Raw genomic sequence first — 13,307 nt, 5'->3', positions numbered from 1 at the left:
CACACACATATCCACAATGACAGTTCAGGGTGGGGACTGTAGGATTTCCCATTGCCTATTCCATCTGTGGTTGTCATGGGCAATGTGATTTAAAGGGGTGCTTGTTAATGTTTGTTTAGCTTTAAATTTGGGTTTCTGTCCATCCATTTGGTGAAGAAAGAAAGTTTCCAGGTATTTTCCCACTTTGATAGAGTTTTTTTTGAGTGTGGAAAGTGTGTAGTTGTTAGGCTGTGATGTTGGGGTAAAACAGTGACTTGGGTTTGTTAGATGCCCCCAGACATGCTTCCCCTGCTGTCCCAGTTGCATTGCAGAGGTGTTGGCATCATTTCCTGGGGTGTCATAGTGGACTTAGTGACCCTCCTGAGTCGAATGGTGGGTTCCCCTGAAACGTAGCATTTTCTCCCATAGACTATAATGGGGTTCGATATTCGTTCGAATAGTCGAATATTGAGCGGCTAATCGAAACGAATAACAAATATTGAATATTTTACTGTTCGCTCATCTCTAATAAGGAACTTTTTTTATTTTGATTTTTGTTCAATACTCACTTGGGTTTTTAGCTTGGTTAATATCTACTCTATGTTCCTTGTATGAAGAAATTCCAGTTTTGGATAAAATCTGTGAAAAAAAAATCAGAGAGAAGGTCAAATATTTCTGAATAGAAAATTAGATATTTTCAAGATTGCTCTAAGACTATAATGTAAGAAAGTTACCAGGTTACTTCTACCAAGACATGGGCAAGCGGCTAAGAATGCAATGAGGCTATGTTCACATTGGCAGTGGGTCACTTTGCAGAGATCTGACTTCTGAATTCTATAAACTATGATGACAATATCAAGTAGAATATTACTTACAAAGTAAAAGAAGTGGAGATGATCGGTACTGGAATCCAGCGCCGCCTTTTGGATGTCATATTCCACTGTCATGGTCTGGTCAGAGTTACAGGATAACTCCTTGGAATGTTTTCCTATAGACAGTCGACTTCCACTCTTGGAATAAAAGAGGGTAATCCAATGCCAAGCTTCAGCAGTTCTTGGTGAATCTCCATACTGGAACAATTGCTCATCTTCACGATCCTCAGAGGTAAGACCGGCCTGAGGAAAGAAGACGCAACTGGCTCTTCAAGATTTGCATGTATCGTATTATTCTATCGTAAAGACACACCAATTTTGAGGGATCGTTGAATGATTTTTATATTAAAAATGGTAGGCTAAGGCTAGTATTTAGATGTCAGTTGACTATATGTAATATAGAATGGATAGAAACTGAGATTCTTCCGTTGTTGGTGCCCTTTAATGGCTAAATACAAAAGATGATGGCAATAGTACTGTACCTGATGAAGAGACTTAAAGAGGACCTGTCAGGTCGGTTTAGTTCACTAAACCACCCACAGGTCCTTATAGGCCAGAGGTTTAGTGTCCCAAATTGCCCTGTTAAAAGGCGATCCATACCAACATTAAAAAAACATACGCCTTTATACTTACCTAGAGAGGAGTCTCATTGGACTCCTCCATACTCCGCAAGTGCCGGAGGTATGGGGCATCTGCACTGAAGCTGAGGAACTGCGCCCCCCAGAGGAGTAAAGCGGCAGGGTGAGTATAAAATTTTTTTTTTTTTTTTTTTATTGCAGGATGGATTTAATACAGGGCAATTTGGGACACCAAACCCCCAGTCCATAATGACCTGTGGGTAGTTTAGTGTCCCAAAGCGCCCTGACAGATTCCCTTTAAAGGGAGTCCGTCCCCGATATTTTTGTCACTAAACTCTGTCATTTTACAAATCATCAGTTTACGCTCGGTTCACAGTAGTTTCTGTGTGTCTCTTGTTGTGGTCCATTGAAGGACCAGAATAATAAAGAAAGGACTGTTAACATAGTGGACACCAACTGAGTCTCAAGGACCCCATTGATCGTCAATTATTTTTAACCAAAACCGGTGGATGAAAAATTCAGCCTTGCAGGACCTGTGTGCCTATCATTGACCAAGGAAACAAGGAGGAGGGTAACCAAGATAATTGAAGGGAGTGTACATGTCTAAAACTGCTTTCAAACCTCTTATATACTGTTGTAGGGGCACGATTCACACATTGTACATAGGACTTTATTCAGATAAAATGCAGTCTTGCTGCCAAGAAATTCAACTTCTTGAACCTCGTGAGATTCGTCTCGCAAATATTTAATTTTTCGCACCAGTTTAGTTGTTTGGTCCGATCCCAAAGTACTTTTAATCAGGTGCCATGGGGAAGTGCAGTAAAATAATGTACATTGATATTCCCCTCCTGGGCTCCCATGTGGTCTCTGGTGCTCATTCTCCATCTTTGGTTCTATTTAGCCTCTTCTATGAGGTCATAAGGTCCAAAGTAGACTGAAGATGCCAAGGAATTCACACCAAATACCGTAAGGGAGCCCAGGGCAGGTTACGGAAGGTGAGTGTTATTGTTTATTATTTTACCGCACCTCACCTGGTCCTCTGCTGTTATACTCAGGTGTCTAGAGAGACGCGGGAATACAATAGTGATTTGTATGGAGCAAACCCTGATCTCTGAAAATTTGTAAGAACCTGGCACATTACAAACTAGTCAGTTTCTTATTAATTATATCACTTCTAGACCACTTATCTGATGTTACAAGGATAGTTATTGACATAACGAACTTGTACACAAGGCTCTTCTGAACATCTTGACGCTTCACTTGCATTGAACTATGCTGGTAGAAGTGGACAACTGTGCTCTTAGCAATGGTAGATGCTCCGGCTCATAATTCCCTTAATCAATGGTGATCAATTTGACGATATATTTCTATGCACTGATTTTTCCACTTACCCCTAAAGTCAAATATGTTTTCCACTTGGAGGTTTCGAACTTAAACGGTGCAATCCCGTCTGCGTCAGTGACCACATTGAGACGTGTGACATGACTAGTATCATCTTCTTGTATTTTGTATATAGTTATACGTTCATTTGGAATGGGATTTTTCTTCTCATCGTAGATTTTAACCTGAGGACAAATAAAGGTATAAAGGACTTATAGAACTTTTATTGTGCAAAGTTAGCAATCGATACCTGGCCCAGAAGCCTCAGGGGTCCCAAATACCTATCTATAAATAGGTAGAGATCAGAGATGAGCGAGTAGTACTCGATCGAGTAGGTGTTAGATCGAATACTACGGTAGTTGAAATACTCATACTCGATCGAGTACTACTAGCTGTTCGAAGTTAGGATTCGATGCAGAACCAGCATTGATTGGCAGAATGCTATACATTGCCAATCAATGCTGGTTCTTCTCCTACCTTTAGAAGTCTTCTCCCTGCGCAGCATTCCCGCGTCCTCTTCCGGCTCTGCATTCACTCTGCCAGGCATCGGGCCTGGGCAGAGCCGACTGCGCATGTCCGCTTGTAGTGCGGGCATGCGCAGTTGGCTCTGCCCAGGCCCGATGCCTAGTAGAGTGAATGCAGAGCCGGAAGAAAACGCGGGGACGCTGCGCAGGGAGAAGAATCCAGCCCGACTCTCACTCATGGACTTGGTAAGTAGAATTTGATCAAATGTTGCCTACCCCTGAAACGACCATTTCCCCCCATAGACTATAACGGGGTTCGAAACCCGTTCGAACAGTCGAACAGTGTGCGGCTGTTCGAATCGGATTTCGAACCCCGAACATTTTAGTGTTCGCTAATCTCTAGTAGAGATCAATATTATAGACAGCACATGGTAAATAGAGGGTCCCAGAGCAAATAATGTACTGGGGCTTCTAACACCCTTAAAATAGTGAGTTAACTAAGCCCTGACTTGTTACTTTTTACCTTACCTTGCCCTGGTATGGAAATCCTTTATGGTAAATGTTCTCACAGTCCACAAACTCAATTGTTTTTGTAACGGTCGTGAAGTAGATTTCAGCTGATGCTTTTTCACTATGACCTAAATGAATGAATATATATTATTAGAAGGAATTGGAGAAAACTTTATTGTGGTGCCAGAATCGGCAGCGGTTTTTTTCTCTATTAGTTTGGTGACTGACTCCCTTTAAACTAACCATGGAGACCACACTACGGAGGAAGTGATGGCAAGATAGGTGTATGGATGGACGTGATGTGCGCACACACACACACATATATGCATTCACCAATTATTCTTGAGAAAAACACACACATATATATATATATATATATATATATATATATATATATATCTCAAAAACCAGGAACTGTGTGACTTTATTTAACAGATTGAACATCAGTAAAATCCAAACTTGTAATTTCATCTCCCTATCAAACACCTTTTGCCCAAGTTTCCTATTTTTTTTCCAAATCCGTTGGGTCTCCTAGTTTCCGCCCACAAGACAATAGCTGTGTCCTAATATATCATTTTGCCATTTTCATGGTTAGAAAAAATTCAACATGGTTGCAGCGTTTTCTTACTTGTGCCGTCTTCAGTCAGCTCAGTTTTAATGGCTAAATATTGGCCTCCTTCTGTGCTCGAGAAACCAAACTGTGCAATCTGGATATCTCTGGAGACACATCCTTTGCTGTCAGTCTACAAGGAAGATATTCACATATGTCAACCAACAGGGAATATCACAGTAGCTTTGCTGTTTCCTCCTATATTGGACATTGTTAAAGGAACATGGGCATAACTATTGCTGTAACGGCTGCCACAGGGCCCAGGGCATTAGTGGGCCCGGTGGCAATTGCTACCGCTGCAGATTTTTTATAAAAGGCTGTTACCTGTTGTTGTAACTCCAGCAGGTAATGGGCCCTATTTACTTTCCTGTGACCATGAAGTGAGGCCACGGGGCCGGTGAACCTCACAAACACTGTTATCATTATACTCGGGAAGGGATGTGTGTAATGATCGGAGGCCCAGTAGATGTGAGGGAACATAAAAGAAATGATGTTACTTCCCTCTCCTAGCTCCAGAAGGCTTCAGGCCTACTTGTGTTACTTGCCTAGGGCTAGCGTCCTTACGCGTTGCAACACCAGCCCCTGCTCAAGTGACGTCTGGTCCATCATTGAAGATGGCCAACATCAGCGGGAAGTGCGCCAGAGCCAGGGAGAGGTAAGTAACAGACTTATTATTATACTCTGGAGACACATCCTTTGCTGTCAGTCTACAATGAAGATATTAACATATATAAACCAACAGGGAATATCACAGTAGCTTTGCTGTTTCCTCCTATATTGGACATTTTCAAAGGAACAATCACAGTAGCGAATGAGACAGGGCCCAGGGCATTAGAGGGCCCAAAATATAATTGTTTGTGGCTGGTCTATAATAGGGCATCATAGTATATGCAGGGGCCACTATTGGGAATAATACTGTGTACAGGGGCCACTATGGGGCATAATACTGTGTGCAGGAATGCGGGAGAAGTCGGTCGGTCGGGATCTTTGGGAGGAGGGGTCCATGTCAAAAGTTCGCACGGGGCCCCGCCATTCGTAGTTACGCCACTGCAAAGGAATATAGTGTTTCCATATAGAAAGCTTTCAATTGCTCAAGAGATTTGTTTCTCTTATAAGAATCAGAGTGGCCATGTTTGACGTTTCCTACTTTTTACTGAATGTTTGTCTCAGGCAAACATAGAAGCTATTGAGGTCCCTGGGTGTAATTCACATAGGACAGATGTTTCTGCAGATTTTCTCCTGATTTTTGTGTATTTCCTGTCGAAAATGTTATTTTGCACAAGTCCTTGTGGGTTAACGTCAATTTACTGGGTAACTATTCTGGTGGATCGGACTACAAATAGTCTCCTCTGTAGTCAGGTTCCGCATATGCTCCCTTCAGACTCTTAGTGATCCTACACTGCAGTTGCATCTCCCCTTTACAGCTGGCTGCAGATAACGTTAACAAGTTGAACTGGAAGTTGCAGCAAACTTTTATTTGACGGTTTTAATGACTTTCGATGTGATGTATCGCTGCAGCTTCTAGTTATCCTATAGATATGGGCTTACTTGTTTTGACGACAATACATTACAACAGGTAAAATGGGGCTTTGATTCCTTACCTGCTCATGCTGAATCTTTATGCATTTTTTCTCCTGTGTCTGGTCTTCACTGCTGGCTTCATAGTGCATATGATGTTGGAATTTTTCAGCACACAGTGAAACATCCATTTTGCCTTCTACTGCCTCTCCATAAGTATATCTGAAAATGAACACAAATCATAGCCTGAGCCCTATTCGTAAGAAATCTGGACATCAGAGCAATGTCATCTTGTTAACAAAGTCCCTTTGCAGTAAAATGTAAACTGAGATAATGCTACAGTCATCTAATCTCATGGTGCAGCACCCTGGTGTTCCTCACCAGGAGAATTCTCCAGTTCTTTGGAGATATGGCAATTTTTTCGGCAGCCCAGGGAGTCTCACCTCCTAGATACCACAGGAAACTTGTTATACTCTTGGTATAAAATGACGCCTATAAGATCCGTTCCATCTGACCCATATTATAGCCATTGAGCCCACTGTGACGATCTGGAGGTCACATGACTCCTATTGTGTTATGAGTGTAGTACGCTCACAACTAGTCTTCTATCTCGAACCTGGATAGCATTTTCTCTAGCTGATGCTGTGACTGCTGAAACCGTTGAGTCTAGTCGTGGACCCTGTTGATAGTTATGAGATATTGCAGTTGTTCGGTATCACTATTGGTCTTCTTACCTGCCGCAAACTTCCAGATGAAAAGACTTATCTGACAGATGCACCTCAGATGGTAAGTTGATATTAACCTCGAATCTCTGATTCACTAGAGGGAACAGATATTTGAATGATTACCAATTCCAACAATCCGTCTATCCACTTATAGCAACTTTTACTCAATGGCGGGGATGCCTTGGCCTTAACTAGTTTTCTGGCTTGGGTTAGATTGGAAATTCATGCCAGTTACTGACTGGTTAATATCTCCATTTTGGTGCATGGAGCAGGAGCTTCTTCCCAAATCTCTTGTGTCCTACACCAGTTCTTAACAAATGTGCCCCACTATCTACATGCACCTCCTACTACTAGGCTTAGTTTACAGAAAAATGGCACAAAATTTTAGCACATTTTTGTTGAACAGCGCCACAACTTAGGCCACACTTCCTTCAAAGCCATGCCCCATCTTCACTAAGGCTAGGTTCACACTAGTGTTCGGTCTCCATTGGGGGTTTCTGTCCCCCATTCCACTTAAAAAAAATACGAGAAAAGTCCTGCAAGAATTAGTGTGTGGGGTTCACGGGTTTTCCGTGGGTAACTGCTTTTTAAGTGGATCAGGTTTCCATTCTTCGAGTCTCCAACTGGACCCAAAGCACGGAAACCCAGCTGCAGGTGTGAACCAGGGGTGAACCTACCCCTTTCGCCGCCCGAGGCGAACTACAGAAAGCCCCCCCCCCTGGAGGAGGTGGTGGTGGAATGAAGGGGCGTGGCCGAGTGAAGGGGGCATGGCCGATTGAAGGGGGCGGTGCTTAGCACAGTTTGCAGGCAGAGAGCAGGCACGGAGTGGACCTGCTCTCTGCCTGAGTGTGAGGGGAGGCTACTGGAGCAGCGCTGCTCCAGTGGCCTCCCCAAACCAGCTCGGTGCTAAGCTAGTCCAGGACAGCTTGTCCTGGACTGGCTTAGGTAATCAAAAATGCCGCCCTCCCTGGGGTCCTGACATAGCGCCGCCTGAAGCGCTCGCTTCAGGTTGCCTCATGGGAGGTGCGGCGCTGGTGTGAACCTAGCGTAAGCCACACTTGTGTTTCGTAAAAGTCGGAAAAGTGTCTAAAAAGTGTCTAAAACGCTTGATAAATGAGGTGCGAGGCACGTTAGACAGTTATTCTCTGCAACTTCTTATTCCTTTTGCTTGATAAATCTCACCCAGTATTCTAAAATTTAGTCCAAAGTGTCTTTCCTACTGCAAAAGGGTTCACCATGTTGTGGGGTGTTGCCTTCAGCCCCGTTGCAAAGCCAACTTACCATATTCATCAACTTTAAAGTGTTTGTTGCAGCCTTTAGGTATCTCAATTTTGTAGTCTCCAAGAAGTAATTCACTGGCCAGATGAACGCTGAAGTCAGCCATTCCTTCCTTTGTAGACACATCCAGCCACTGTGCTATGCGGTTACCATGGGTGTCCTGTAGAAATAGAGGGAAATAATGGGATTTCCTATTGATGACTGGCAGACATGAGGACCGGAGCAGATCAGACCTCTCCTTTGAGTCTATTGTTTCCAACATCATCCAGCTAAACACCATCCTCAGCAATGGAAGAAGTAAGTCTGGCATGATATCTGAAATCTAGGGCATGTCTATTGCATTGTGGATATACCAGCGATTGAATGGGTGAAATCTACAGCAAAACTCAAACAAACATTTTCCACTAAAATCTTTGCCATGTCTCAATGTATGTATGATGTGTCCATGTTACGCATGTATATAAAATTGTTTGTATGGAACTGTCCTTATTGTTGTTCCTCCGTAAGGTTGTACAGGTAAGTGTATCTATCAGTAATATAGCACATCGGAGCGGGAACACTTGTCATACTTACAATGATTTGAATCAAAGGATACTGAAAAGAAAGAAAAATAATAAAGTTACCATTAAAATACACATAGATAAAATATTATAACTTGGTCTTACAGACATTGTGTCTACACTTAGCAGTTATCACCTATCCACGGGACAATAATTATCGGATTTCTCTGCGTCCAATATGTCTACACATAAGGCTGTCAAATCATTGTGTGTGTGCAGAGTAAGCAGGACTCTCATTGTCTCTCCTAGGAGTCCTGTCTGGATCTACTCGAATCATATAACCCTATATATCACAGAGCTCAGCTTCTCTCCTCTATCCTATAACCCTATATATCACAGAGCTCAGCTTCTCTCCTCTATAAACCTATATATCACAGAGCTCAGCTTCTCTCCTCTATCCTATAACCCTATATATCACAGAGCTCAGCTTCTCTCCTCTATCCTATAACCCTATATATCACAGAGCTCAGCTTCTCTCCTCTATCCTATAACCCTATATATCACAGAGCTCAGCTTCTCTCCTCTATCCTATAACCCTATATATCACAGAGCTCAGCTTCTCTCTATCCTATAACCCTATATATCACAGAGCTCAGCTTCTCTCCTCTATCCTATAACCCTATATATCACACAGCTCAGCTTCTCTCCTCTATCATATAACCCTATATATCACAGAGCTCAGCTTCTCTCCTCTATCCTATAACCCTATATATCACACAGCTCAGCTTCTCTCCTCTATCCTATAACCCTATATATCACAGAGCTCAGCTTCTCTCCTCTATCCTATAACCCTATATATCACACAGCTCAGCTTCTCTCCTCTATCCTATAACCCTATATATCACAGAGCTCAGCTTCTCTATCATATAACCCTATATATCACACAGTTCAGCTTCTCTCCTCCGTCCTATAACCCTATATATCACAGAGCTCAGCTCCTCTCCCTCTATCATATAACCCTATATATCACACAGCTCAGCTTGTCTCCTCTATCCTATAACCCTATATATCACAGGGCTCAGCTTCTCCCTCTATCCTATAACCTTATATATCACACCGCTCAGCTTCTTTCCCTCACTCTTGTTCTTCTCTCAGCACCATATATGACATCGCTTTGACTTCTTAAACTAGTATACATTTGCATGGTGACCAAAAACATTTTCACCTGTTTATTCACTGGATGAAAATCCTCGTTCACCGTCATCATCCGGAATTTCACTAGAATATTGAGGAAACACATTTATCATTTCACACACTAGACACGTCTTATAATATCAATGCTTCAATTTGTGTTTATATTTATGATCCGGATTTTTTACCTGGGATGACTTACAGTCGCTATCCGGTCCAGTGTGACTACTTTTCCCAGAATGGGACATAAACTATTCTGGACCCTCAAGAAAAAAAATGATTTCCTAATTTCTTCTCGCTGCCCTTGCTCTGAATGATCGTACCTGTATCTCCTGGCTTGTAGGTGGATCTATCAGTCTGAATGATACACACATCTTCTGCTTTGATGATAACAACTTTCCTGCTTTGTTCCACATTGAGGTCGTCTCCATGTAAAGATACATGTAATTTCCAGACTGACCGATGTTCTTCCACCTTTGGGACCTGATAAGAGACAGATGTTAATATTATATTAATTCTGTGTATGATGGAAATTTGTATAATTTTTCACTGTACTTTTTAGTTTTATATATACATTTTTTTAAAATTATTTAACCAGACAAGGACCATGATCTGTACATGTACTGCATATGATCATGGACTTTATACCCATCATCGGCTTTATACCCATAACCTTCTTGCTGATGAATTTTATCACCGCCTGTGACATCCCGATCCCTTTCTGCTGAGGCCGCTTATTGGCCTCAGTAATCTCAGAACAGGAACCAACAGGAGGGCTCCCGCTTCCCTTTTTGAGGTCGCTGATTGGGATCAGCAGTCTCATGCCGGAGGGGAACTTCTACCATTTCTTACTCTGGAAACCTATACATACCTGGAAGGAATAGCACCCAGAATGATCATGGCTGCTGATTTGCTTCTCCACTATGGTGTGATGTTCACCGCTATGTGACTGTTCAGCTGTTTGATGTTGAGATGTTTGCTGTTGAGTTGTTTGCTGTTGAGTTGTTTGTTGACTCATTTGCTCATCATCTTCTTCAGCATGAAGTGGTTGTACTACTACAGGTCCATCGGTGTGATCGTCATCATCATCTTTCTTCAGCTCTATCTTAATGCTAACATCCTCCTTGAGATCGAGGAAGGTCACACAGGCCTTCTCCTCAATCCCCTGTTCCAAGAATGCAGGAACTGTGATCAAAAAATGGCTGTAAGGACACAAAGGTAAGTATTGTTAGGTCAGGGATATAACAGAACACAAGAGGAATAACATTTAATGAGCTTTTATGGATTTGATAATAGTTGTCTTTAGATGTAGAACTTAACTTTAAAGGGAACCTGTCATTGAGGTTTGTAACCATAAACCACCCTTGGGATCCTTATGGACCGGGGTGGGGGTGGGGGGGTTAGTGTCCCAGGTAGCCCTGTTGTAACGCATTCTAAAAAGCTTTGTACTTACCTAGAGAGGAGTCCGGTAAAACTTATCTCTGGTGCTTCCCCTGCCCGCGCTGTTCTTTAGTGAAGCACAAGATGTACAACTCAACTTTATTGCGCATGCGCTCAAAGTCTGGTACATGCTTACTGTACTCCTCTGGCCTCACTGAAGAATTATGCCGACACATGGAGTACAGTGGCAGGGGGAGTATAAAACGTTTTGATTTTTAATACATCTACGTCTTGGGTTATAACAGAGTCATTAGTCCTATGTGAAATATGAAGGGTGCAGCATAGGGAACCTGCCACAGTACTGGACAAGATAGTACTAAGGAGCATTTCCTATAAAAAGGGGGTGTTTAGATTTTGAATTGGGGAGGCCCCAAAATGCCAAGTCAGCCAAAGGCCGTACATGTGCAAGTCTATGCGACCACCAAATTCTGCAGCAGGCTACCTGCTCTGCTGCGGTATTTTTTGGATACTTTGGGTATAACACACATGTCATATGTGTTACAAATTCTCTGAAACTTATAGTAACATATGAGAAATAATCAAAAGTCAGATCTTACGGTTTGGTTGCCGATGTTATGGACGAGCCGAGGATTGCCAGACAGATGGGTGCCCAGAGAAGCCACATGTTGGATCACAGGTCACCTCCACAAAGTCTGCAAAAAGTGGTCCCTCTCTTATAATGATGAGAGATGAAGGAGGGGCATGCGTCATCCAGTGCCAAGTATTGTGTCCGGCCCTTCCTTCTCCCTCTCAACCTTCAGAGTGTGACACCTGAGGACAACAAACTTGTGTGTGGGAGGATTTGGGCTATTAATCAAGAGTTCAGCAGAAATCCATGACCTGTTACTACTTGTGGAGTTTGTGCTGATGGAAGAAGGCCAATGTAAACCCTATTCTCTGCATAGAGCGCACATTTTGGAAAATATATGTTCTCTCTTACCTGCACTTCATGAACTTGTCAAATATATACAGTATATATCAAGAGGGGGAGAAATGTGAAGTTTCAGGACGTATGTCATGATGTTGTGTGGACATAACCTTACATACAGTATCTACTAGGGATCTGTTGGTGGTAGAGATGGTCAAACCTCTCAAGACTTGCCAAGTTTTGGATTTGGTTGGTTCAAATCCCAAGTTTTCTTCCAAGCTGAACAAGTTTGATATGAAACCAAGCGTATACTGGCTTAAAACATAGGGTCCTAGGAACCTAGCTATCCAATTTCTGGCTCTGTATGGCAAAAGCAGCCAAAGTGAACGTTGGAAAAACACAGAATGTTTTGGTGTATCCACCTTCATCAGTTGATGTCTTGTATCTGCAGGTGGAAATAACACCTGGTCTTGTTGTGTGTATGGACAATGGCCACTGCCACTCAAAACATTCACCCATTGAGCTGTAAAAGCCATGTATTATCCTAGTCCATAATTGCTGACCAAGTTCTCCGATACATATTGACATAAGGCAAGGAAAGTATTCCTAGAGAAATAATTTTTACGGACATGTGTTGTCGGCTGTTTCGTTGGCCATTTTGCGGTAGTCAGAAGAGAAGGATGCTGAACGGTGCAGAAGAAAGGAAGCGCTGGAACGCTGTGCCGTCTGAGCGCAATTAGCATAAGGAAGAAAAGAAGCAATATCCAAAAATGGCGGCGTGGACCTTCAAGATAACGGTAAGAGATGAATAGCCTTTACAAAGGCTATTCCTAAGTGCTATTTCTTTAAAACAGTTGTTTAATGATAGAATCCCTTTAACTGTACAAAGCAGGCAATGGTGGCTATGTTAGTTGGTCCAAGATGAATCGTAAAGTATCTGATTCTCTACAAACAGAGCAATTTGGAATATTCAGGTTAAACACCCTTTTAATTGGTTCACCCATCTCTAATTGATGATTTCTTGGTCTCCCCTTAAGGCTGGGTTCACACGATGTATTTTGGCTCGTAATTTGGCGCGTAGACGCGGCGCTATTTTGCGGACGTGATTTTGTGGCGGCCGCAAAATAGCGCCCCGTATACGATCCCGGCTCCCATTGAAATCAATGGGAGCATATATGGCCTGCAAAAGCTCCCGCGCTGTCTACGTGCCACATTACAAGCCAAAATACATCGTGTGAACCCAGCCTAAGATTAAGAACTCTATTAACCCAAAGAGGACACACTGATTTGTTTTTTCATTTCTGTCATTTTACTCTCCATCTTCTAAGAGCCTTAGGCCTCATTCACATCTGCGTCGGTAATCCGTTCAAGGGAATCCACATGGGGACTCCCCC

General features: G+C 42.6%; 1 protein-coding gene across 1 annotated transcript in view; it reads right to left on the bottom strand.

Annotated features, from left to right (window-relative positions):
* LOC142183583 (alpha-2-macroglobulin-like) overlaps positions 1-11,676 on the bottom strand; it is a 37,605-nt gene extending 25,929 nt beyond the window's left edge. The window contains exons 1-13 of the mRNA XM_075258716.1: positions 11,603-11,676; positions 10,477-10,807; positions 9,929-10,088; positions 9,640-9,692; positions 8,488-8,508; positions 7,918-8,074; positions 6,646-6,730; positions 5,995-6,133; positions 4,412-4,526; positions 3,802-3,911; positions 2,821-2,994; positions 855-1,094; positions 549-618 (exon numbers count right to left, since the gene is read on the bottom strand). Of these exons, the coding sequence (XP_075114817.1) occupies positions 549-618; positions 855-1,094; positions 2,821-2,994; positions 3,802-3,911; positions 4,412-4,526; positions 5,995-6,133; positions 6,646-6,730; positions 7,918-8,074; positions 8,488-8,508; positions 9,640-9,692; positions 9,929-10,088; positions 10,477-10,807; positions 11,603-11,670 (1,723 nt within the window). The 5' untranslated portion in view covers positions 11,671-11,676. The remainder of the gene's footprint in view (positions 1-548; positions 619-854; positions 1,095-2,820; positions 2,995-3,801; positions 3,912-4,411; positions 4,527-5,994; positions 6,134-6,645; positions 6,731-7,917; positions 8,075-8,487; positions 8,509-9,639; positions 9,693-9,928; positions 10,089-10,476; positions 10,808-11,602) is intronic.
* Positions 11,677-13,307: the final 1,631 nt, after the last annotated feature.

Source organism: Leptodactylus fuscus, chromosome 10, assembly GCF_031893055.1.
Source record: "Leptodactylus fuscus isolate aLepFus1 chromosome 10, aLepFus1.hap2, whole genome shotgun sequence".
Lineage (NCBI taxonomy): Eukaryota > Metazoa > Chordata > Amphibia > Anura > Leptodactylidae > Leptodactylus > Leptodactylus fuscus.
This window is presented reverse-complemented; position numbering and strand designations above follow the sequence as displayed.